A 25,663-nucleotide genomic window follows, 5' to 3' on the forward strand; every position below is an offset into this window, starting at 1 on the left:
GTCATGTATTACTGGATCTTAGTTATGGTGGTAATACTACAATGGGATGCTCCAAGCCTGTTGGCTAATGGGCAGGAGTTCAAGCAGTTCATTGTGGATATTCCAGCTAAGCCTGATGTGATTTGTGTGCAGGAAACATGGCTCAAACCGAATGTGGAGTTTATAATACATGGATATGTAGCGAATACAGGGATATGAGCGAAGACAGAACACAAGCTTTGGGTGGGTGGGTAATATCCAGGCTAAAGAGATGGGAATGTATAAATAAAGGTTAAATTAAAATATAAAATAAGAAGAAGAATTATGGAAGGGAGTTTAGTCCAACGGTAGCTATTACTGTAAATCCACCAAGGCTACTCCCACCTCCAGTAGTTCATCTAGAAGTGTTGGAGAGACTACAGAAAGACAGGGAGGGTGTTGATCCATCTGATTTGTTTAAGAGACGTCTTGATACATGCTACAAACCCATGGCAGGAGTAAACAAATGGGTAAACAGATCATATTTATATGGGTCCCAGCTCATGTGGGAGTGGAGGGGAACGAGGCAGTTGATGTACTGGCTAAACAAGCACTAAGTCGTGGGTATGTTGATGTTGTAGTTTCAATGAGCAAGGCAGAGGCAAAAAGCCTGATACGGACAGTGATGGTGGAGAAATGGCAGGATCAGTGGAATAGAGATACTACGGGCAGGCATTTATTTCAAGTACAGAGGAAAGTTGGGGAAGGGAGAACTGCAGGAAGGGACAGAAGAGAGGAGGCTATATTTACAAGATTAAGGGTGGGACACAGTCAGTTGAATAAGACCTTACATGTGATAGGAAAGCTTCCAACAGGAAAATGTGAGTATTGCCAGGAAACAGAGACTGTGGAGCATGTATTGATACAGTGTGGACATTATTGGAGGGAAAGAGAGAAAGGATGAGATCTAGTATGAGGGAGAAGGGGATACAGGAAATTAGTTTAAAGAGTATATTGAGTAGAACGTCATTAGATAGTCTCAAATATTTTATATATTTTTTAAGAGCAACGGGGTTAGCAGGTAGGATTTAGTTGCTCCCTGTCTCTGGTCCACACTCCAGTACAATAGGTGGTTGTAATGCACCATAACGTTGGATGCCAACCGCCGATAAACCGCACCGAAGAAGAAGTTAAACTGGTGCCTAGCCAAACTCTGCTAGTTGAACCAAACGAGTGCACTCGTATAGTCTTTTAAAAAAGACCTTCGCTTGAAAACCGAGAAGAAAGCGGCAATAGTAATGTTTGTCCATTTTGAGACGCCGTAACCTGTACGTCCTCAAAATAGTCAGAAACGAATCTAACATAACTCAAGAAATCTGTCATTCATTTTGATGTTTTTACATCTAACTAAGATGTATAGTGCAGTATTTTTCAATGAAAAAAAGTGTATGAAAACGAGTCGTCTCTCGTTGGACGACAACAAAGACCTTATTGTAGAGTCCTACTGTTGACCAATCACCGAGGAAGGGGAGTACATAGACTTCGGCTCTGAACTTCACCTTGCTACCAGAAAATGTTTTGTGTGCCCGAACATCCGAAAAACCATCGCCGACGTCCAAAACGTCAGAAAATGTCGCCATAATATAAGCACGAACTCTTCCGAACGGTTTCGGCTGGGAAGCGTGCGGACTCCTTGGTTATTATTATTATTATAGGCTATGGTCAGCCGTGAAAATGGGTGTTGTCTCTAAACCTGAAGTCAAAGCCGCAGTTTGGGTGCATTTTGGTTTTAAGCCAAACGGCAAAGGAGAGCCTCATACTCTTGATGAGGCCGTTTGCAGGTTATGTCGGATTGTTTGTGTCAAACGTGGAAACACGAGTAATCTAAAACATCCCACTGTTTTTCTGAGTTTATATTGGGAATGGATACTACTACTCTGATCCATCATGTGAGTCTGCTCTGCTGTAAGTCATTTGCACTGGCATAGGAATTCAAACTTTGAATGTAGATTTCAAACGTTTTAGAATTGTAGGCTTCGATGTGTTTTTCCCCATGACTAAATTACCCAGTGTCGATTTCTCTCTCAATTTCACTCACTTCCATGCTGTGCATTTCGCATAGGCCAGTGGTATAACACGACAATCTCTGTAGAGTTGTCTTCCTACATTTCCATGCAGCCCATCCATAGTACTCGATATTTACATACTTGTATAAAAAAAATTCTCCGTTTTTTTAAAATAACTGTACATTTGGTGACCGTTGCAAAATTGAGCCCGGTATATCGAGTGCACGCATGCCACGCCGGGGTAGGTTACTGGGCGGTCAGTAGAACGAGCGCACCCAGATTGAAGGACCAGCCCTCAACGGAGTGAAGGCTACTGCTACACGTAGATTATAATGGTCGGTCGTGAGAATGGATCTTGTCTCTAAACCCAAAGTCAAATCCGCAATTTGGGTGCATTTTGGTTTTAAGCCAAACGAGAAAGGAGAGCCTCAGAATATTGATGAGGCGGTTTGCCGGTTATGCCGGAGGATTGTTTTTGTCAAAGGAGGAAACACGAGCAATCTAAGACATCACCTGCGACTACGACACCCTGATATATTTTCTGAGTTTATATCGGCAACGTCTGGGCATGGGTACTATTTTGAGCCATCAGGTGAGTCTACATTGAAACGTTTTTAGAATTGTAGCCTATGCTTTTTTGGGGACATATTATTGTCGATTTTTTTCTCTCTCTTTCACTCGCTGTCATGCATGATGTGCATTATATACAACTCAATACTTGAAGATGATTTGCTAACGCACCAAAACGCCTGAATATGATTGGTCATCCAGCGATGTCAGTCAAACTCTATCCTCGATGCGAAAGAAGTATCGGATATCGCCATTAAGGGTCACTGATATCGTACACATTAACTTGTTGTTCGTCGGATATGTTGCTGAATTTGTTGGCAATTAAGTAAAATATACAGACGCGGTATATTCTGTAAACATTCTAAATTGGTAACGATTGTGTGTAAATCGATAACCGTTTATGATTTCATCATCGGTAGGCCTAATCTTTAGGCTATATCGAGGTATCCAGGTAAACCTATTTCACTGTGCTAACTGGCAGATTTTAGTCATTGAACGATGGATCTTGTCTCAAAGAAAAGAGCTACATCCACAGTCTGGGTTCATTTTGGTGTAAAACCAAATGATAAAGGGGAGCCTGAAAATAAGGACGAGGCCATTTGTCGGTTGTGCCGAAGGATAGTTCCGTGCAAAACTGGGAGCCCGACCAACCTGAGATCACATTTAAGGGTTCACCACCCTGATGTGTTTTATCAACTCGTGTATGGTGGTGTTGGAGCCTCCATGCGTCAATCAGAGACATCAGGTGTGTAATAAGCAAGTTATTTGCGCCGTGTGTGTTGGGAATTGACAGGGACCTCACCATACGATATTATCACGATACATAGGTGCCAATATGATATGTATTGCGATTCCATATGTATTGCGATTTGATATTGTGATTCAATGTCCAAACATATTGCTCACTGTCTGCTGCAAAGGGGCAAGAGAGCGCCATGAACAGGAGTTTTGATCAGTCATGGAAAGTCCTGAATTAAATAAGCGCTGATGTTTTGCTCATCATTTTTTTTAAACATGGTGAACAAGCTATGAAGAAAAAATACTGGAGTTTTGGTGCAGGTACAACTGACTAGCTCAAAAAAATATTGCGCTATTGTAAAAAAAGAAAAGAAATTGCGATATATCGTCAAATAATATCTCTATATTTAACTGTACATATTTCCCCCCCCCCCTTAGTGTGTGTAAGAGAGGGAAAGAGACTGCAGTCTGCTTACTCATATTCTATTTATTTTAAATGTATACTTGAGATTTGGTGGAAGAGAACAGAGGTGTCCTACTGCCAGCCTAATTCCGGTGTGCATTTTCCTCCATCCACAGTCCAGGCAGATTCTCCTAATTCCCTCTCCACCTCTACCCAGGTTCAGAACAGAGTCAACACTACAACAACGACAACGGTTCCCAAGGCAACTTTGGCAGTGGCCATGGTAACTTCGGCAGTGGCCATGGTAACTTCGGCGTTGGCCACGGTAATGACAGACTGCTTCACTTCATCCCAGACACGGTGGTCTGCGGTGAGCCATGGTTGGAGGGCGGTGACCCCCGTGCGGTGGGTTCCATCCCCCCGTGCCTCAGCCTGCGGAGATGGGGCAGTGGGCCTGTGTCTGGGGGGTCAGCGGAGGAGGAAGAGGCGGGGGTGTTTGCCAAGACCCTGTCACTGCATCAGGGGTGGACGTTTGGACCCTTCGTGGGAGAGTTGACCCGCGGCCCTCTGAGTTGCCTCAAATACGCCTGGGCTGTGAGTATGGACAGATGGATATTAGCCTGGGCTGTGAGTATGGACAGATGGATATTAGCCTGGGCTGTGAGTATGGACAGATGGATATTAGCCTGGGCTGTGAGTATGGACAGATGGATATTAGCCTGGGCTGTGAGTATGGACAGATGGATATTAGCCTGGGCTGTCAGTATGGACAGATGGATATTAGCCTGGGCTGTGAGTATGGACAGATGGATATTAGCCTGGGCTGTGAGTATGGACAGATGGATATTAGCCTGGGCTGTGAGTATGGACAGATGGATATTAGCCTGGGCTGTGAGTATGGACAGATGGATATTAGCCTGGGCTGTGAGTATGGACAGATGGATATTAGCCTGGGCTGTCAGTATGGACAGATGGATATTAGCCTGGGCTGTCAGTATGGACAGATGGATATTAGCCTGGGCTGTGAGTATGGACAGATGGATATTAGCCTGGGCTGTGAGTATGGACAGATATATATTAGCCTGGGCTGTGAGTATGGACAGATGGATATTAGCCTGGGCTGTCAGTATGGACAGAAACATATTAGCCTGGGCTGTGAGTGTGGACAGATAGATATTAGCCTGGGCTGTCAGTATGGACAGATGGATATTAGCCTGGGCTGTCAGTATGGACAGATGGATATTAGCCTGGGCTGTCAGTATGGACAGATGGATATTAGCCTGGGCTGTCAGTATGGACAGATGGATATTAGCCTGGGCTGTCAGTATGGACAGATGGATATTAGCCTGGGCTGTGAGTATGGACCGATGGATATTAGCCTGGGCTGTCAGTATGGTCAGATAGATATTAGCCTGATCCACCATCCTGACTAAATCACTGTGTAGAATAGGTAAGCGGTGTAACTGAATATTGAAGCGAACCTGGTTTATAAGCGCGGATATCTACTCTGCCGCTTCAGCATGCTTTTGTGGCACAGTCGATGGCACGCTGGGCTTCTGGCCAGAAGGTTGAGGGTTCGAGCCACACTCCCTGCCGGTTTTATTACAATATGGAAGCTGTGTAACAGAATATGTTCAGGGCCTTCAGAAAGTATTCATACCCCTAGATTTAGTCGACATTTTGTTGTTATAGCTTGAAATCAAATAATACCCCATAATGACAAAGTGAAAACATGTTTTTAGACATTTTATCAATGTATTGAAAATGAAATACAGAAATATTCACACCCCTGAGTAGAAGAGAATTTGGCAGTGATTACAGCAGAGTCTTTCTGGGTAAGTCTCTAAAAGCTTTCCACACATGAATTGTGCAACATTTGCCCATACTTTTTTTCAAAATTCTTCAAGCTCTGTGAAATTGTTTGTTGATCATTGCTAGACAACTATTTTCAGGCCTTGCCATAGATTTTGCAGTTTGGGGGACGTTAAAATGTTTTGCTCACGTGTGTGGGGGGTGTATGAACGTGGGTACACAGACCCACAAGCCACTGCAGCCCCTCAGGATGAATTCCCTGCTATAAAATATGGAGAATGGTACTCAGTAATGTGTTGTATTGAATTTGCCCCAACATAACATGTTGTGTTCAGGACTAAAAGTTAATTACTTTGCCACATTTTATGAAGTATTACTTTAGTGCCTTGTTGCAAACAGGATGCATGTTTTGGAATATTTTTATTCTGTACATGCGTCATTCTTTTTACTCTGTCAATTAGGTTAGTATTGTGGAGTAACTACAATGTTGTTGCCTATATCTTTGTAGTGACTGGGTGTATTGATACACCATCCAAAGTGTAATTAATAACTTCACCATGCTCAAAGGGATATTCAATGTCTGCTGTTTTTATTTTAACCTATTTACCAATAGTTGCCCGTCGCGAGGCATTGGAAAATCTTCCTGGTCTTTGTGGTTGAATTGGTGGTTGAAATTCACTGTTCGAATGAGGGACCTTACATATATTTATGTGTGGGGTACAGAGATGAGGTAGTCATTTAAAAATCATGTTGAACACTTATTGCACACAGTGAGTCCATTCAGCTTATTATGTGACTTATTAAGCACATTTTTCTCCTGAATTGTAGGCTTGCCATAAGGTTGAATATTTATTGACTCAAGACAGTTCAGCTCTAATTTGATATTAATTTGTAAAAATGTCTAAACATAATTCCACTTTGACATTATGGGGTATTGTGTGTAGGCCAGTGACAAAACATCTCCATTTAATCCATTTTAAATTCATTTTAGAAAATGTCAACGGGTGTGAATACTTTCTGAAAGTGTTGTAAACTGTGTAACAGAATACGGAAGCTGTGTAACAGAATAGTATATATATATTTTTTTTACAATTATTTAACTAGGCAAGTCAGTCACGAACAAATTCTTATTTACAATGACGGCCTACCGGGGAACAGTGGGTTAACTGCCTTGTTCAGGGGCAGAATGACAGATTTTTACCTTGTCAGCTTGGGGATTCGATCCAGCAACCAAATGACGTTGGCGGCGCCTTATTGTAGAGAAATTAACATTCAATTATCTGGCAACAGCTCTGCTGGACATTCCAGCAGTCAGCATGCCAATTGCACGCTCCATCACCTTGAGACATCTGATAACGATTGTCCCCAGCACAAGCTGCACCTGTATAGTGATCATGCTGTTTAATTAGCATATTGATATGCCAGACCTGTCAGCTGGATGGATTATGTTGAAAAAGGAGAAATGCTTGCTAACAGGGATGTAAACACATTTTTTAGAAATAACCTTTTTGTGAGTATTGAACATTTCTGGGATCTTTTATTTCAGCTCAAGAAACATGGGACCAACACATGTTGCGTTTACATTTTGTTCAGTATGGTCTTGATAGATAAACACTGTAAACTAGATGCAAATGTGGTCAGTTTGGTCTACAAATCAGCTAATAGTTGATTCTCTTCTCTTGTTCCCAGATCAAAGAAAATGATTCCTACTACTTCGTAGATGCCTCGGATGAAAACAAATCAAACTGGATGAGGTGAGAAGTTATGTTTGAAACAATGTCTGCATTTAGTCTTTCAGGTTGTTAGCGATCTGTTTAACCTTTTTCAATTCCAACATGTATTCCTTTAGTGATCTTATTAGTTAACCCAATGAATATAACAATGTCATTTATTTAGTAATTTATGTTTCTCATGTCCAAACAGACATCCCTACTTCATATTTATCTCATATCTATTTGAATATCATCTTTAGTCAAGATATACATTTAGGGCTTGTTTCCAGGACACAGATTAAGCCTAGTCCTGGACTAAAAAGCAAGATCAATGGAGATTCTCCATTGAGAATACTTTTTAGTCCAGGATTAGACTTAATCTGTGTCTGGGGAAACCGCTCCATTGGCTATGCAATGTTAATTTCACTGCATTGTCATGCCTCTCATCCCTGTTCAGGTATGTAGCGTGTGCTGCCTGCGAGGAAGAACACAACCTGACGGTGTTCCAGTACCGCGGTCAGATCTTCTACAGGGTCTCCCAGCCCATCCCTGAGGGGACAGAACTCAAGGTCTGGATTGGCCAGGAGTACGCTGCCATGCTGGGTCTAGGGATAGGTACGTTTTGTGATTGGGAGTTCTAGCGCAACAGAATGAATGTTATTAGGTGCTATGAACTGGTATAATATTATTTATTACTTGATAACAATTGGAGCTTCCTAGTATTCATCCCATGTGACGGAGAAGTATGTTTTTGGGTATTAATTATGGAATTACGTTATCTTGTAGTAAAAGGTAGCTGATCAGGGAGCTGCAAAATAAAGCATTACCTATATTTTGACTCACACAAACACTGTTATTAAACACAATATTCTCTCTCTTACTGTCACTCTCACAGGTGAGAACATCAAGTGTGAATTCGGGGACAAGGAAATCCTACTGCGAATCTTCCGTGACATCCAGGTCGTGCCAGTAGGCGGAACTAGCAGTCTCCCAGACACCAATGGCTCCTACAGCTGGTCAGACAACAGCCAATCAGGGAGCCCCCTGCCAGTCATCAGTGATGTCAGTAGCGGGTTACAGACTGATACCACTGACCCCACCCCTGTCCTCAACCCACCTCAAAACACCAATCAGACGGGACTGGCAACAACCGTGAAGTACGACTTTGTAAAGGGTGCTGAGATACTGTTGAGCCCCTCTCAGCCCAACAGCCCCGTATGGGAGTTCTTTGGGTTTGAGCCGGACCCCAACGGCCAGCCGTTGGACAAGGACAAAGTCATGTGCAAGCTGTGTGGTCAACACGTGGACTACAGTGCTACTGTCACCCACCTGGAGAACCACCTGGTCCAGATGCACCATATGAAGCGCCGGGACGTCATCAAGGATGGCAACAAGCCCTGGGTTTCGTCCTCACGCTTCAGGCCTTACCACAGTACGGGTGGCAGAGCACCTCATTCTAGCAGCCCCTCAACCCACAGAACCACCAACAACTACAGTAATGAGGACTGGACTTGGAGTGGGAACGGCAGTTCAGCAGTGACCGATACTGTAACACCGAGTTCGACCGCTACACCGGGACAGAAAACGCTCTCTAACTTCCTGACCAATCAAACCACCACAGCCATCACTAACTTCCTCATCAAAGACTTGTTGCCCCCAGATACAGTGGAGGGGGAGGGCTTCAAGCAGCTGATCCAGAACCTGCTGCCATCCTGCCAGGAGATTCCTTCAGCTTCTCTACTGGAGGAGGTGCTGAGGGATGTCCACACCAAGGGAAGAAAGAACTGGGCCAAGCTGCTGACCAACAGCACTGGGTTTAATGAGGATGACACTTCCAAGCCAAATATTCCAGTTCAATTCAAACCCAGCTCCTCAACAAGAAAAGCTGCCCGTTTCTGCTCACAGACCCAGAACCAAGTATCTCACCACGTAGCTGTTAGTGCTGACGTGTGGTGTCATGACTGGCAGGGAGACCAGGAGAGATACGCCACCCTTTGGGCCCATTTCATCAACGCTGACTTCACTTCCCATAACCTGGCTTTGGCCACGCAGCATCTGGGTGAGACAGGAACTGGGGATATGGATCTGAGCATGGTCGAGGCTACAGTGAGGTCCATGGCTCAGGAGTGGGACATCTCTCAGCCCAGTTTCATCCTGCTTGGGGGCGACGAGATGGAAAAGACGAAGGTAGGTCCGAAGAAGAGAGAGAGAACTGGAGAAGGGGTTGGCGGAGGTGCCCGTCCCCACCACCCGAACTCCACCACATTCCTGGAGATGGAGGACTCCATATCCTCTGATGATCTCTCAGGTCTGGAACGAGCGATCGAACGAGCCAACTCCACCAGCGAGGAGTCCCACTCTCCACCCATACCTTGTTTCTTCACAGCCGTTCAGAGCTGCATAGAGGAAGTCATGGGTCATTCCATCATCTCAAAGACCCTCAGTGTATTCCAACACCTTCTCTACAGCCTCTTCTCCCTCCATGATAAAGACATGGTAACTCTTCACCCAGCCAGGAAACTGATCTCAGTCCTACAGAAGCAGGAGACGGCTGAGCTGAAGGCTTGGGCCTATGGGAAACCAGGCTGGAATGGGCTTTACAGTGTGGTTAAGACGCTCCTCCGCTATCAAAACATGATCTCTGAGACACTAAAACAAATAGACAGTGAGATCCAAACTGGACAAGACACAGGAAGTCCCACTGACTTGGATTCAGGGGCGACTGCCGCTTTGAAAACCGCTGACAAACATGGCACAAACTCCACTTCCGCTGCCTGTGCTAACTCTGACACCACCGACAGCTCCAACTCATCGGTACCCGTCCCTCCCAAGCGATCTGACTGGAAGGTGTTGGAGGATCTCTCCTCCATGCTGAAACCCCTTGACGTGGCGTGCCGTACCCTGGCCAAGGAACTGTTCCCCAGGCTCTCGCTGGTCAAGCCCATCCTCACCGGCCTGCTCGACCGACATTTCGCCCCCCACCCCCGCCATCGCAACGACTCCACCATCTTGAAGGAACTCAAAAAGAAGATAAGGTGGGGCCTTTCCTGCCGGTACAACGACCCCCAGATCAACCAGGTGTTGTGTGTAGCGTGCGCCCTCGACCCCCAGTTTCACGGCCTGGGCTTCATGGACGTCAGGGAGCAGGCGACCACCTTCGCCTGTCTGAAGAAAGAAGCGGTCCGGATCGTAGAGGAGGACCGGAGGAGGGCCGATGCAGCATCTCCAGGGGGCAAGAAGAGGAAGAAGAGGGGATCCTCCTCAACCACCTCATCATCAGGAGATATGGAGGGAGACGTCCTGAGAAGAAGCAAAAGGCTGAAGGAGATCACCCCGGTCAGTTTCAAAGAGGGAACCGAGAGTGATTCAGACGAGGAAGCCACCGGTAGCTCTGTGAACGACGACAGTGAGACTGATAACATGGAGCTGAAACTGGAGCCCGCCTCCCAGCAGACCGGCATGGAGTTCCTTCTAGGGGACCTATTCGGCTCCCAGTCCCAGAACAAGCAGCCCTCAGTGGAAGAGACAGTGGACATTGAGCTGTCTGTCTTCAGAGCAGAGAAGGGGGCCACCCTGGGCGTGGAGCCTTTACAGTGGTGGAAGGCTAGATCAGGACAGCTCCCCCTGCTGGCCAAAGTGGCACGAGCCTACCTGGCTGCCCCGGCTGTCGCAGGCAGTGCCGTCCAGATGTTCCTGCAGGATGGAGGAGGGGTGATACAGAGGAAGAGAACCAATATTCCTCCAGAGGGCCTTGACCAGATGCTGTTTCTGCACCATAACGGTCTGACCACGACCACACAGGGTTACACAACGGTCTGAAAGGATCAACACAACTTGCTGACTGTCACTCAATACATAGATTTAACTATGGGGCTTCTCTCTCTCCAAGTTGGTGAGATGGACTTTGTGAAGACTATCACTCAATCTCTGAAACTCGAAAGACTTTCCTTTCTTGGTTAAAATGTTGGACTGTTAAACATGTTACTGTTGTGTGTTTTCAGTATGTAGATCGAAACTAAATTCAGAGAGAAGTCCCTTTTCGGTTAGTGCCTTATCATTCTTTGAACTGTTTGCATAACTACTGTACACATGTATTGTTTAAGTAAAAAAAAAATGTTTTATTGTTTAAGCTAGTTTACCGTCCGAAGTCTGATGGGACTCCTACTTCTGAAACTATTCATTTCAGTTTTAGGAAAACTCTACTTATATTTTTTACATTTCAGAATTTTATAGATACATAATTGGTTAACCAACAAGGTTGAATTTTCATAGTGTCTGTAGGATTCATTTACTTCTCTGAGAATAACACTATATGAAATATATTGCAGCTGAAACAAACAAATGAAGATTTATTGGTTCTGTGGAGGAAATCAGACTTAACATACACAGTGGATTATGTCAAAGCTGTACACCTAACAAGAAATTGAACATGTGTAACTTTTATAGTCTTAACTGTTTAATCAAATCTTCCAAGTCTTAAATGTTAGAATAGTAAACTAACACATTTGTAATCCTAAACGTGTTCACATAATCAGTTCTTCATCCTGTAGAAGGTTGTGTTTGCATGTTAGAATGACTGTTCTTTATGAAAGGAACTTGAAGTATATCTGATCAGTTTGTATGGTCATACAAATAGCATTTATCACTGTGTACATTCTTACTGTCAATGGCTTTTGGCAGTAAACTTTGTTTTAGAGAGATGTTTCAATGGGTCTTTTCATTGACACTCATCAGGGTTTACTTCAGCCAACTGTTAGCGTGGAGGAGTAGCCATGGGTGAATTCATTAGTTAAACGCTGTAGCAAAACATTTTGCAACTAAAACGGTCCCTCCCTGTCCCTATTCTATATATAATTTATTTAACAAAAAAAAAAATACATTTGCTTCTATTTGGTCTTCACCTGGGAGTTACTGGTGCTGCCATAGTTGTGATGTCATTGCTGGTCTGGAGGTGACTGGTGCTGCTACAGGTGAGACTTGTCACTAGAGGTTTTGCTAAGGGATTTACTAGTGTTACTATGGGTTTGGATACTATACTGCTGCTACTGGTCTGGCTATGGGTGTTGCTGTGGATGATACCACAGGCATGTAAACTAGTCACAGAGGGTGTTGCTGTTTCACTGTTTGGCCTGTAGATGGTGCTGTGACTCTACAAGTTGTGAACCTCACTGCAGGTGCTTGGAACAAGGTCAGAGGCTGTCCCACTCCCTGGTTGGCTACAATCATAAAAACAGGCCTGGGACTTGTTCTTCCTGCTGACCCGGACACACGCTGCATTCTAGCAGTTCCTAGACCTGTATTCCCTGCTACAGCACTCCCCGGCCCTGACACAAGCTGCAGTCTAACTGGTCCTAGACCTGTTCTTGCTGCTACAGCACTCCCTGGTGCTGACAAGCTGCGTTCTAACAACTGGTCCTAGACCTGTATTCCCTGCTAAAGCACTCCCCGGCCCTGACAAGCTGTGGTTTAACAACTGGTCCTAGACCTGTTTTTCCTGCTACAGCACTCCCTGACACAAGCTGGTGTCTATGGAGTGTACTACTAGACACTGGCAGAAGTAGTCTATAAGACAGGAACACGTTTTCTTCTTTCAACACCAAACTCTGCTCTGACTTCTTCATTGTGATCCTCGTTCTGCTGTAACTGTCTGTGTCTCTGACTCCGTCTCTCCTCGTCACAGATGTGGTTATCCAGTTGGTTCAGACCTGTAAAACTAACCCGACACAGGTTACACCTGAACCAAGGCGGTTTGGGTTTGACCTGTCCTAGTCTTCGCCTCCAATCCAGATGACAGTTCAACTTTGACCCGGGGGGGATGGACGGTTCGACGCCGTGCTCAACATTAAGGTGTCTCTCCTTGGTGAACGCCCGCAGGCACATGGAACACTCGTGGCGCGTCTTCCTGGACTTGGGCTCTGCAACGTGGGTACGGCAGTGGAGGGTGAGGCGGTCGGGACAGACGTAGGGCGTGTCCTCCGAGTGGAGCTTCAGGTGATGGGGTGTCTTGTTGCAGTCCTCACAGGTGATGGGGGTGTCTTGTTGCAGTCCTCACAGGTGATGGGGGTGTCTTGTTGCAGTCCTCACAGGTGATGGGGGTGTCTTGTTGCAGTCCTCACAGGTGATGGGGTGTCTTGTTGCAGTCCTCACAGGTGATGGGGGTGTCTTGTTGCAGTCCTCACAGGTGATGGGGGTGTCTTGAAGGTCTTGTTCTAGTCCTTACAGGCGTGGTCACAGTCCTCCATGTGGTGGACCAAATACAGGGAACAATGTTAGTTTTTTTTAGGCCGCCCATTTAGCTATGCTCATTCTCAATGGCAGTCCTTTTATACGGTAATATTTTAATTTAAAAAACAACCATTCTCAAAGCAGATCTCTAGTATACCTTTGTGTAGTATTGTGAAGAGTAATTACAGGAGTCTGCATCTCTCATACACTTCCCCAAACCTCTATGAACAGTGTTTCCTACCTACATGTATACTGACAGCAAAACCAGGGACCAGTCCTGTCAACCTAACTTTACTGACCTTGTGGTTATGCAGAATCCTGGCTGTCCTGAAGGCGTTGGGACACTTCTCACACAGGAAGGGCCTTGTCACCAGCTGAAGTCTCAGATCATGCACTGTTCTGAAGTTCTTATCACACTGGGTACACGGGCGAGGTTGCTCACTCAGGTGGCACAGGGCATGCACCTTCACCACACTGGCGGTCACAAACGTCTTCTCACAGTACGGGCACGGAAACGGCTGCTCTCCCGTGTGCGGCGACCGCCGTGGCGTTGGAGAAGTATTTGCCGCAGTGCGAGCACATGTACGGCTTGGGCCTGTCCTCTTGGTGGGCATGTGTTGCTTGCGTCCGTCAGAACGGAAGAAGGTGCGCGGGCAGGCAGAGGCCTCCCCCCTTGGTGTAGTAGTTTGTGTTAGATTCCTGTCGGCCAAATAAAAACAGAATGTGTAGGTTGGCACTCAGAGTAGCTAGTTCCAAAGAACTCACTCTTACCACAAGCTGAAATCACGTTTTGCTACGTCTACCCAGTACCTACCTGTCTGTGGAAGGTCTTGTTACAGTCGGAGCAGGAGTAAGGCTTCTCTCCAGTGTGGACATGTGCAGGCATCATCCTCCTGTCCTGAACATATGGCCACAGGCTGCATGTGTGGAGGGGTGTGGTGGAGGCTTGATCCACTGCCACAGTATGATGGATCTGGGTCTGCTTTGGTATCACTGTGGTCTACATGTGACCTGTTGTTGTTGGAAGTAAGGCAAGTGTCAACATTGGCAATAACTTGAACCGATTTTTATCTCCTGACTTGTTATGGGCTACATTTCATAAATTAACCCCCAAACTTGATCAAATGACCTCTACTGTGTGTTAGATTGCAATCAATTATACAGCAGTAAGCTACACACATATTGGACAATAATTTGTATGTTATATTGATTCAGTGTGTGTGGAATGAACTACCTGTGTCTGTGCCATTGTTGTCGAAACTGACATCTTCATTTTCAGCTTTTTCCGCCGCTAACTGGAGTACTCTGCTCTCTCCGTTCTCGGTACTGGACCTTTCACGGTAAGAATAACGTCGGCGACCTGACTTTTCGACAGCTTGGCTCTCCGCCATTAACGTTTTTTGCAGAGAACCCATACAATGAGCCAACGGCACTTCCGAGATGGACAGAAATAAAGCCACGACTTCCTCTGTTGACATATGTAAAGATTAGTTGTTGTTTCTGAAGTTGTGTAAAACTAGATCGCATCAGACGATTACTTCATCTACCGTTCGTCTCGGAATAATATTGTAGTTAAACGTGGTTTCCTTCATTTCTAAAGCTGTTGTGAAACTCGGGATATTGGGTGTACCTCGGCAGTTTCAACTCTGCCTACACGAGACACAAACCTTTTTATACCAATCTTTATCAGGCTAAATTGATATGTGATCGCCAACTGGTTTGTTTTGGACTGCGTGACTCAATTTGACCGGAAACCAGTTTGTTTTCAATGACGACTTCCGGCGTGACGTACTCTGCCATGACCTATTACGCTTAAATCAGGACACAATAATGGATAATCATTTTTATTGACAACTATCCAACAAAACATACTGATGGAATATATGGGATTACTGTAAAACATAAGTATAAAAAAGCTTTTATTATTATTTTACATATTCCCTTTAAACAATTAGAAATAAGACAATTCCTGTTTCCCTTGGCTCAGGACCCTCATGTAATGTCCCCTACATTTTGGCCTCAGCCAATGTGATGGCAGCACCGCCGGCCATATCCTCCCTCTGATTGGTCAGTTTCCTGCAGTGGTAGAAGATGTTGATTGGATGGATGAAGGCCAGCAGAGTGAGGAGAGTCAGAGCGATGTTCACCTGAGGAGGAAAGAAGACAAAGCCAGCCCTTTTGAGAGAGCAGCCTTAACCTTACATGTCTGCAAAGTAGGCCAACTGCAAGTTACACGGTTATTATGTTATGAGCTGTGAGGTTCAACAAAGACATTTCAATATTTACTTTTTGGCAAGTACAGTACATCTACTAATCTCGTCCACCCTGCCGGCTCTCTCGCGATAGAAACTGAGCCTGGGGAGGTTAGTCATCTAGTGAGCGTATGTTCGTATGACCCACTCACATAGAAGGGGTCTCCACCTAGGGCTCCTTTGACCAGGGCGAAACAGGGGTACTGCAGCAGTGACACCACGGCAGACAGAGACATCACCAAACCATACAGCTTCCCAAAGTGGACCCCAGGAAAACTGGTGAGAGAGGGCAGGGAGGAGAAAAGAAAGGAGAGCCAGGCATCAACTGAGGGAAGTATGAATGAGTAGCACTCAGTCACCTTCCTTTATTGTAAACTTTAGTCTTTGAACTGTATTTTCTCATTTTAAAATATCAAGTCTATTGTCTATTTATTTTTGAGTCCCTTGTTCCTTCTATAATCGACCTTTTTATTTCCTTCCTGTCAGATCTCACTATTAATCTGCCACTCTGCCCCCACTATCTGTCTCTTTATCCCTCTTTCACTCACGCGATGCTGACGAAGGCTGCGTTTCCTCCGTAGAGGAAGGAGCGGTTGAGGACCTGCAGGATGAAGGTGAGGTACTGGAGAGGGAGGAGAGGAGAGGAGGCGCAGATGGAGAAGAGGAGGCACTGGAGGGAGGTGAGGAAGAGGGAGAGAGAGGAGGAGCGCAGGTCTGCCTCCTTATCTGTTTCTCCTATAGAGGGAGGAGGTGAGAGAAAGGTTGGGTGAGGATGATGATGATGGACACACACACACCAGAACCATGGCCATGCTCATTAGGCATGAAATAGGATTAAAACATATATATTCTAGACTGAAACAGAAGGTAGGCCTACTACCTTAACAAATAAGGATACCCATTTTTGTCTTTAATTGCTTAACATTTTGCTACTTTGTGCTCTATTGAACACCATCCTGTTGTTACTAAGCTAGAGCCATGTCACCCACCTGGAGCCAGTGGCTTCCCCTTGTGTCTGTCCATGATGAGGCCGTTCCAGGGAGCACAGAGGACCCCACACAGCTGGGTGAAGGCAAAGGCATTGGTGTACTGACTCACTGAGAGAGAGGGTGGAGAAAGAGAGAAGGGGAGAGAGAGTATTTAGATTCATTCAGTGATCCTATGCTTTGGTGTGTGTGCATGCGTGTGGTTTACCCAGGGCTGAGTCGTTGTCGGCCAGCCGGTTGAGCATGGGGTTCAGTGTTCCGATGAAGAGGTAGTGTCTCAGCTGCATGACAGACAGCCACACCAGATGCCACAGGAAGAACCCCGACTGCACACAGCTCCTGAAACTGGCCACTGAGAGTGTGTGTATGTGTGAGAGCGAGCGAGCGAGAGAGAGGAAAAACATTTGAGTCAACAAAATGCACCTTCCATTCCCCAGCCAGATTAAAGATTGTAGTTGGCCAAACGACACCTTTCCCGGAGTCTTCCGACTGCTGCCCATCATCAGGCTGTAGGGGCATGTCGTCGGTCTCAGCTGGCCCCTCCCCCTCCGGTGTCCTCCCCGTCTCTCGCGTCTTCTCAGACTCCTCGACGTTGTAGCTGTTGGACTTTCCAGGGCTTACGCTGTTGAAAAGGAGGCATCAGGGTATCATCAAATATGTTTTGTCATTGAGACAAACCTAACAAATCAATACCATTTGTTAAATGCCAAACAAAAATAATTATTAATGATTTAATTTCGTTTTGCATTTATCTATGAACATGTACAGGACTTTTTCCTGCCCAAGTAATCTGCCAAGGAAACACTCCATGGTCTGGAAAACCCCCAGGCGAGTTGTAGTTCTCTCAGGTGACAACTACAACCCCCATACATACTATGGAATGATGTATCATAGGGCCTGGTCAGATTAATACTGTCGTATGTGTGGGAGTTGTAGTTCTGACCCGTAGGTGAAGCCCTCAGGGAGTGGGTAGGTGGTGTGGGTGGGAGTTGGATGTAGTTCTCACCCATAGGTGAAGCCCTCGGGGAGTGGGTAGGGAATGTGGGTGTTGGGCATGAGGAAGAACGTCCTGAGGAGGTGGATGACACTGCAGACGGAGAGAATGAGGAAGGAGGAGCGGAGGGAGACCCCTCCTTCATGCATCACCTGAGACGGAGGGAAAGACGCACGGAGGGAGAGATGGATAAGCAGAGCCACCAATGGATAGCTATTAGACGACCATGACTACATATAATACAAATAATAATCAATATATGGGATATCTACAATATATACAAATATAATCATTATATGGGATATATCTACAATATATAATCAAATTCATCTGTTTTATACACTTGGCCTTTTTAAGGCAGTTATCTAGTAACCTGACAAGCAGAACATTTTTCTCTCAGAGGCCTCTGTCCTGTAGGCTACAGTATGTGTGAGTTCTGTGATACCTTGATGATGAGGAAGACAGCGGAGGAAGAGTCGAAGGCTCCATTATAGAGAGTGATGATGGTGGAACGATGGGAGCCAAACAAGTTCCCAACCTATAGTAGCGAACAACAGTTCAACAAGTGTGGACATTCGTCCAAGAAGAATACATCCATCCATATAGTACACAGTAGAAATACAGTATCCATATAGTACACATTATAAATACAATATCCATATAGTACACAGTATAAATACAGTATCCATTTAGTATACAGTAGAAATACAGTATCCATTTAGTATACTGTATCCATATAGTACACAGTAGAAATACAGTATCCATTTAGTATACAGTAGAAATATAGTATCCATATAGTACACAGTAGAAATACAGTATCCATATAGTACACAATAGATATACAGTATCCATTTAGTATACAGTATAAATACAGTATACAGTATAAATACAGTATCCATATAGTATACAGTAGAAATACAGTATCCATATAGTACACAGTATAAATACAGTATCCATATAGTATACAGTAGAAATACAGTATTTACTGAATAAATATCAGTTTTATGTGTCAGACAAAATAGTGTGTGACACACCTGTTACACAGATGTAATGAATACTGTTTGTACTGTCTGGAACTGTGTTGAAACTGAGGAGTCATGGCATGCTGCTGTACCTGTATGTTTGTGATGAGGAACAATATACCTCCCACTGCGATGAAGGACAGGGCTGGGAACAGCAGCATGGACAGAGCTATTAGAGAGAGGGACAGAGACACAGAGACAGCATAGGCCAAGTTCAATCTCTACTCATCCAACATCCTACACTAGGAATGTGCTCTTCCTAATGCTTTTGCAGGGTCCCCGTCCCCAGTCCACCTGGTCGTACTGCTGCTCCAGTTTCTGCTGGTCTGCCTAACGTGCTACCTTATCCTGGACCTGCTGTTTCAACCCTCTCTCTCGACCTCTGAATGCTCGGCTATGAAAAGCCAACTGACATTTACTCCTGAGGTGCTGACCTGTTGCACCCTCTTCAACCACTGTGATTATTATTTGATCCTGCTGGTCATCTATGAACGTTCGAACATCTTGAAGAACGATCTGGCCTTAATGGCCATGTACTCTTCTAATTTCCACCGGGAACAGCCAGAAGAGGACTGGCCACCCCTCAGAGCCTGGTTCCTCTCTAGGTTTCTTCCTAGGTTCCTGCCTTTCTAGGGAGTTTTTCCTAGCCACCGTGCTTCTACATCTGCATTGCTTGCTGTTCGGGGTTTTAGGCTGGGTTTCCTTACAAGCCCTTTGTGACATCTGCTGATGTAAATAGGGCTTTATAAATACATTTGATTGATTGTCTTTGTTCATTTATCAAATACACAAATATCAAGAGCTGTTCTGATTGAATAACAGCCGTTCTACTGTAGAGTCTATGTATACCTGAACTGGAGAAGGCAACCATCAGTGTACCAGTGGTGTAGAGACATCTGAGGGAAACACAGAGCAGATAGATAAAGAGGTGCCACACAGTGGGTTACGGTCTGTTAAACTTTAGTCGGTGACACATTTCTCAGTGGGTCAGAAGACAACCTCAATAAACCTGTAGAACTTAGATTAAAATATGCATACACATTCTACAAAAACAATGACTGAGTAAACCAGGAATGGACCCTCACCTTCCCTTAGCAATGAAGCCTGGATTTCTGTAGTTGAAAAAAGACTCACATTCCCAGAAGCCTCGTTGCCATGGTGCCGAAGCGGTCGAAGATGAATCCGTTGGGAAGCGTGAGGAAGTTGTTCATAAAGGAGGTGACGGTGAAGACCAGGGAGAACTGTTCATCCTGTCCACTACAGTCTGAGAGATGGAGGGATGGGAGAGCGAGAGAGAGAGATGGAGGGATTGGGAGAGAGAGAGAGAGAGAGAGAGAGAGGGAGGGATGGGAGAGAGATTAGGGATGATGAAGACCAGGGAGAACTGTTCATCCTGTCCACTACAGTCTGAGAGAGAGAGATGGAGGGATGGGAGAGAGAGAGAGAGAGAGAGAGAGAGAGAGAGAGAGAGAGAGAGAGAGAGAGAGAGAGATGGAGGGATGGGAGAGAGATTAGGGATGATGAAGACCAGGGAGAACTGTTCATCCTGTCCACTACAGTCAGAGAGAGATGGATGGATGGATGAGGAGAGATAGCGTGGGGGAGAGAGAGCGTGGGGAGGGGGGATGGAGCAGAGAGAGAGATGAATACAGAAAGAGAGGAATACAGAGAGAGATAGAGAGGGGGAGAAAGATAGAAGTAGAGATCCAGGTCCTTCAGTTTTCTAGTATGAACTCCTCAGATGTGCTTCATATTCTATTCCAATCTATACTATTCTATTCTATGTCATATTGAACTGAATAGCATTGAACTACTCACCTGTTTCCACTGTACTGTTGGGTCCAGTAGTCAGATTGACACAGAGGTCAGTGAAGTATCCGTCTGTCTTCAGGACGAAGACCAGCGATGCCCAGCCGAAGACCACGCCGGCGAAACACAGACACTCCACCAGTCCTGTGGCCAGGGTCAGCCTGTAGCGCAACCCCACCCCTCCCCCCTCGCATCCCAGCATCCTCGCTGATTAACGGACTGACTGCCTGACTGGCTGACTAGCTACCTGCCTGGCTGACTGAGTACTTGCTCTGACTGGCTTGCTGGCTGACCGACTGATAGCTACCTACCTGGCTGACTGACTCCCTGCTCTGACTCTGGCTGGCTGCCTGTTTAACTGTCACTCAAAGGACTGTTCTTGTTGTCTTATTAATGTGAGGTTAATGGGTGACTGTATTCAAATAGACCCCTTTTCTAACCTCTGACTTTTCTATACGCCCTCCCTCACTCTTTCTCTGCCTCGCTCTTTCTCTCCCTCGCTCTCTCTCTGCCTCGCTCTTTCTCTCCCTCGCTCTCTCCCTCTTTCCTTAATATCCCTCTTGATACTTGCTTTGAGTGTTTGAGAGCGACTGGCTGAAAAGTATCTGTATCACTAGAAAGAAGTGCTGGGTGGGAGAGATAAGGTGTGGCATTCCAATTCAAACTGCACTTATCAGAAAATATACTGGTTAACTCCCCTTCTTTTCAATCAATGGCTGTTAGAGATAACACGTTTTATGACAGGTTTCAAACACCTAAGACTTGAAGTGGTAGTGGTGGCCATAGTAGAAATAATAGCAGTAGAATTTGAGTTCATAGCACACCAACATGAGTTGTCATAATAGTAGGCCTAGTGGTTAAACCCAGGAGGAGTGTGGACGTTTCTCAACCTGCAGTGGAAACTGATGAATGATTGCTCAAATAGCCCCTCTGTCTGCAGATGTTTCTCTTCCTCTTTCTTTCTCACTTCCTCTCCTTTCAGCCCTTCCTTTCGTTCTACTTTGTGTTTATTTCCCTCTCTTTTCTTCAGTGTGTAACTCATGACTTTTGTTCATTCCTTTGTTGCCATTTCATAAATGATCCTGTCATTTGCTTTGAGAGAGAGGCTATTGTTCATCTTCCCCCTAAAATATACAAGTGAAGAGGCATCACAACACGTGTCAGGTGTAATAATGCAGTAACAACTAATAATAATACATAGTGCCCATCAAACACTTTAAGGATAAATCATTATAATACAAGGTCGGAAATCGGAATAATACAGCCTAGGGACTATGGCTACGGTCTAATGCGTAATAAATCCGCTAATGGTATGAGAATGCGTACTGAGCTGTTGCCTAAATTGCAGTGCGGAAGACTACAACAGATACAGTACACTCGCCCTATAACGGTAATCCACATCAGATTAGCTACAGACTACTCTGCCATGCGGTCATTGCATTACTGTGTTTTCTTTGCGCGCAATCTGTAGTATGGTGCCAAAACGCCTCAAAATAGACAGTAAAATAGTTCGGTTATAGCGGGACGTTGGCCAGTGTACGACACCGTGCTGTCATAAAACAATAAAAACGTCTATGGCTATGGTAGAGCAACTTTTATGACAATATTTACACTGGCCACAGTCCAACCATGCAGCAATAATCATAAATCGTACGCTATGAAAACTATGCCATACATAGGCTGTAGCCTATACATTCAGATATTAGCCTATATACCAGCCACTCACCTTGTTTAATGATCCCACTTAGTTTAATGTCGATCCTCTTGTTGATTTGTGGTGGAACGCTAAACAGAGACTACGCGCAGGCGCCGCGATGTGCCTGTCCATTCGCTGTCTGTCTTTCCACCCGCACGCGACGCAAACGTTGGCCAGGCATTGGGGACTAGGCTAAATGGCCATGTTGGAACCATGGTCATGGACCAAAATATATCTGAGTGGTGAGTTGTCTCCAGTTGCTTATATCTAATTATAAACTGGGTGGTAGAGCCCTGAGTGCTAATTGGCTGAAAGTCATGGCATATCAGATATATACCAGGGTTATGACAAAACATGTATTTTTCCTGTTCTAATTACACTTGTAACCAGTTTATAATAGCAATAAGGCACCTCGGGGGTTTGTGGTATATGACCAATATACCACGGCTAAGGGCTGTGTCCAGACACTCCATGTTGTGTTGTGCATAAGAACAGCCCTTAGCCTTGGCCATATACCACACCCCCTCAGGCCTTATTACTTAAATATATACTCTAAAAGTAGGCCTAGCTACTGACAGCTGTGTGGGATTTCTGATGATAATGTAATTAATTGTAAAATGGAAATACAAACTTGGAATATGATTTGACAGCAATAATAAAATACATCTTCTGGAATGAAAAAGTAACTTGACCAATGAAAGCAGCCATCTCAACCATCAGCATTTTACTCAGAAACTGCCTAGCAACACAGCAGGGGACAATAAAGGCCAATCCACAGAACAGATGTCTACTGTATGTATTGAACTCTTGAATTTATGTGGAATCACCCTTTTTAAAAATGGTCCAAGTCTTTCCACATAAAACTTTAGATCATATGTAAAACAAGAAGTCAATTACGTCACACACACACATCAATTACGTCACACACACACACACACACACACACACACACACACACACACACACACACACACACACACACACACACACACACACACACACAGGGCACTTCCATCACGTGTGTGTCTTCATGTGAGCTCGGAGGTGTGCGCCATGGGAGAAGTGGCGTCCACATAGTGCGCAGGCGAAGGGTCGGACCCCCGTGTGCAGCAGTTCATGCCTCCTCAGGTGACTGGGTCTGATGAAGCTCCGCCCACACACGGAGCAGTGATGCGTCCTCTCTCTCGTGTGGTTGAGGGCATGCCGCTTAAGGCAGCTGATGTAGGGGAAACCCTTCCCACAATGTTTGCAGACGAACCTCCCCTCCTTCTCTTTGCTGAGGGGAGCTCGAGTTCTGACAGTCCCACCATTTCCTCTTTGGTCTCCATGGTGACCAGGCATGACGGTGACGGAGTGTTTCCCCGGGAACGATGCGTAATCGTCTGTGGTCGTTGTCGAGGAGGAAGTGTGTTCTTGTAGTTGGTTTTCTGACGAGTAGGTGAAAAATAGACCAGAGGTGTCTGTGTAGCCACCGTACCCCAGGTTCAGTGCTGCATACTCGGGGTACGTTTGGCCCAGATCCCCCTGGTCGACCTCCAGGCCTGGTTCTCCTCCCGGTAGTGGGTTGAGGTCTGGACATGGGCTCTCTGGCTCCCTCTTGAGGCGGATTTCCTCCACTACTACAGGCTGGTCCTGGTCCAGGCAGTGAGAGCTGCTACTGAGGTCATGTTCCAGAGTTCTATGTTCCAGTTCTAAGTGTTCTATAGTTCTATATTCCAGTTCTAGGTGTTCCATAGTTCTATGTTCCACTTCTAAGTTGTGTTCCATAGAGTCAGTGAGTTCATCTCTACCCCCTGGTGTGGTACTCTGGAACCCCCAGTCCTCCTCAAAACGGCTCTGATCAGTGGGATGCGGTTGCCGGGCGACCAGTGAAGTGGTGGAATGCTCAGGAGCTTACATGCAGGAGAGGGGACAACACAGAATAGAGAACAGAAGGCAATGTCATCATCATCATCATCACTATCACCACCATCACCACCACCACCATCATGTAATATTGCATTTTGCTGGCTGGATATTTGAACTTAGCCTCCCTCCCTTCATTTAAGTTCTTTCCTTCTCTCTCAGTAGCCAGGTTTCCATACCATATCACATGACTCCAAAGTTTACCTCGATAATGACGTTTATAATATCAATATTTGCGCATAGAGGCGTTTCAATCTCCATTTCTCGCATAATTCATTTTACAGACAAAAAGGTCCCACCGTGTCGAATGAACAAATGATCTGTTGGCATTTAGAAAATTGTACCGAAACTTCCTGTTTCTATCACAGCTGTCGTGATAAAAAAATGTATGACTTTCCATTCCTTGTATAAAAACGTGGTTTGTCTCTCTCACCGTTCATCCTCAGTTCATTTGGAGCACCACATTCCCCTGGGCCGTCCTCCTCCAGTCTCTCTTGTTTGATGGTAACTGGTTCAGCCGTCCTGTCTGTTACAGTGGTCTGTGAACGGACAGACGGGACATACGGTGATAGTGTGATCAATGCATTGTATTAATGCAAAGTATTAATGTGAAATGCATTAATACTTTTATCCTATACTTATCCTATTCTAGCCTATTACAGACAATGTTTTATCAGTCCTTATTATTATACCATATAATTCAGCTGAAAATAATATCAATGCCATGCCAACGATTAACTATTTTACTGCTGATAAAACAAAAAAGTGTAATGTGTAGCGGTTACACTACCTCGTCCGTCATTAGTCCTACCCGCGCCGCGGGTCCATTACTCCACCCGCTGCTGCATCCCTGCTGCGTAAAGACTCGGTCGGGCTTTTGTTCTCTGTTGGTTTCTGCATGGAAAGAAAAGGGGCCACATTACTTCATTTTCGACTGTCGATTTAAAAGCACCAAGCATTTAAAATGAAATATATAAACACGTACGGGGCGTGTGGTGCGGTAGGGAACCCCCGTTCCAAAGTCTCTCGCGCAGCACAGTGCCAACTCCGTCCCCGACGTGTTCAATCGTAGATGTCCTTTTCCGGTGCCGGTTTTCAACTACTTTCAGCTTTTTCATCAGGATTTCGTTATCGTGTTTTTTCCGTGACAGTTCCCCTCGTAAAAACGCGGAGTACTCGTCCACTAGTTTGGTTATCTCCGCCATGGCGGCGGTGGATAGAGCTTCCATGATGGACGACAACTGCGTCTGAAACATTACGGTCTCCGACATTCTAGCTAGAATAGCCTAGCTAGCTAGATATTGATAATGGCAATCTTTAAAGGGAAAAATTACGATGTTGATTTTTAATATGTTTAAACACTGTGGCCTGTAAGTGGACACTTGGTTGGGTAGTTTAAACCCCAGATCATAGCGGTTTACAAATCCCTGTTCCTGTGTCTACAATAATAACAATGCAACATGACGTGATGACGTCTCATTCAATTTACCGTAAGTACATGAGAGAGTTGCATAC

General features: G+C 45.3%; 3 protein-coding genes across 6 annotated transcripts; 1 reads left to right on the top strand and 2 right to left on the bottom strand.

Annotated features, from left to right (window-relative positions):
• The first annotated feature begins 1,224 nt into the window (after positions 1 to 1,224).
• On the top strand, positions 1,225 to 11,957 carry LOC106610491 (uncharacterized). 2 transcript variants are annotated; one of them, XM_082978546.1, is made up of 5 exons: positions 1,225 to 2,616; positions 3,953 to 4,329; positions 7,237 to 7,301; positions 7,717 to 7,874; positions 8,155 to 11,957. In XM_082978546.1, the coding sequence occupies exons 1-5, from the start codon at positions 2,373 to 2,375 to the stop codon at positions 11,076 to 11,078; spliced, it is 3,768 nt and encodes a 1,255-aa protein (XP_082834672.1). In that variant the 5' UTR covers positions 1,225 to 2,372; the 3' UTR covers positions 11,079 to 11,957. The 2 variants fall into 2 exon arrangements, with proteins under 2 accessions (XP_082834672.1, XP_014065343.3); XM_014209868.3 differs by lacking the exon at positions 1,225 to 2,616 and adding an exon at positions 2,807 to 3,339.
• LOC106610536 (uncharacterized) lies at positions 11,582 to 15,229 on the bottom strand. Its single transcript, XM_014209924.3, has 4 exons — positions 14,719 to 15,229; positions 14,299 to 14,495; positions 13,784 to 14,183; positions 11,582 to 13,495 (listed from the first exon to the last, which is right to left on the bottom strand). The coding sequence occupies exons 2-4, from the start codon at positions 14,358 to 14,360 to the stop codon at positions 13,469 to 13,471; spliced, it is 489 nt and encodes a 162-aa protein (XP_014065399.2). The 5' UTR covers positions 14,361 to 14,495; positions 14,719 to 15,229; the 3' UTR covers positions 11,582 to 13,468.
• An 85-nt stretch (positions 15,230 to 15,314) lies between these two features.
• LOC106610534 (equilibrative nucleobase transporter 1) lies at positions 15,315 to 25,624 on the bottom strand. 3 transcript variants are annotated; one of them, XM_082978547.1, is made up of 13 exons: positions 22,274 to 22,480; positions 20,557 to 21,671; positions 19,873 to 20,002; positions 19,588 to 19,634; positions 18,831 to 18,907; positions 18,162 to 18,254; positions 17,729 to 17,868; positions 17,193 to 17,344; positions 16,931 to 17,074; positions 16,726 to 16,833; positions 16,285 to 16,471; positions 15,889 to 16,012; positions 15,315 to 15,631 (listed from the first exon to the last, which is right to left on the bottom strand). In XM_082978547.1, exons 2-13 carry the CDS (start codon positions 20,747 to 20,749, stop codon positions 15,491 to 15,493), a joined length of 1,536 nt encoding a protein of 511 aa, XP_082834673.1. In that variant the 5' UTR covers positions 20,750 to 21,671; positions 22,274 to 22,480; the 3' UTR covers positions 15,315 to 15,490. The 3 variants fall into 3 exon arrangements, 2 of the variants coding, with proteins under 2 accessions (XP_082834673.1, XP_082834674.1); XM_082978548.1 differs by having other exon boundaries at positions 19,873 to 20,145; XR_014393084.1 differs by lacking the exons at positions 15,315 to 15,631; positions 15,889 to 16,012; positions 16,285 to 16,471; ... (6 more) ...; positions 19,588 to 19,634; positions 19,873 to 20,002 and adding exons at positions 24,582 to 24,687; positions 24,939 to 25,042; positions 25,134 to 25,624 and having other exon boundaries at positions 21,503 to 21,671; positions 22,274 to 24,135.
• Between the last annotated feature and the right edge of the window lie 39 nt (positions 25,625 to 25,663).

This window comes from Salmo salar, chromosome 08, assembly GCF_965601325.2.
Source record: "Salmo salar chromosome 08, fSalSal1, whole genome shotgun sequence".
Lineage (NCBI taxonomy): Eukaryota > Metazoa > Chordata > Actinopteri > Salmoniformes > Salmonidae > Salmo > Salmo salar.

Coding starts and splice junctions, on each gene's coding strand:
- LOC106610534 (XM_082978547.1), bottom strand. CDS start 20,749: ATGCTGGGATGCGAGGGGGGAGGGGTGGGGTTGCGCTACAGGCTGACC. Junction 18,255..18,830: donor TCCTCATCACAAACATACAG/GTACAGCAGCAT, acceptor TCGCTACTATAG/GTTGGGAACTTGTTTGGCTC. Junction 16,472..16,725: donor GGGGAAGCCACTGGCTCCAG/GTGGGTGACATG, acceptor CTCCCTCTATAG/GAGAAACAGATAAGGAGGCA.
- LOC106610491 (XM_014209868.3), top strand. CDS start 3,093: ATGGATCTTGTCTCAAAGAAAAGAGCTACATCCACAGTCTGGGTTCAT. Junction 4,330..7,236: donor GCCTCAAATACGCCTGGGCT/GTGAGTATGGAC, acceptor TCTTGTTCCCAG/ATCAAAGAAAATGATTCCTA. Junction 7,875..8,154: donor CATGCTGGGTCTAGGGATAG/GTACGTTTTGTG, acceptor TCACTCTCACAG/GTGAGAACATCAAGTGTGAA.
- LOC106610536 (XM_014209924.3), bottom strand. CDS start 14,360: ATGTCCACACTGGAGAGAAGCCTTACTCCTGCTCCGACTGTAACAAGA. Junction 14,184..14,298: donor ACAAGACCTTCCACAGACAG/GTAGGTACTGGG, acceptor TTTGGCCGACAG/GAATCTAACACAAACTACTA. Junction 13,496..13,783: donor GGATTCTGCATAACCACAAG/GTCAGTAAAGTT, acceptor CACCACATGGAG/GACTGTGACCACGCCTGTAA.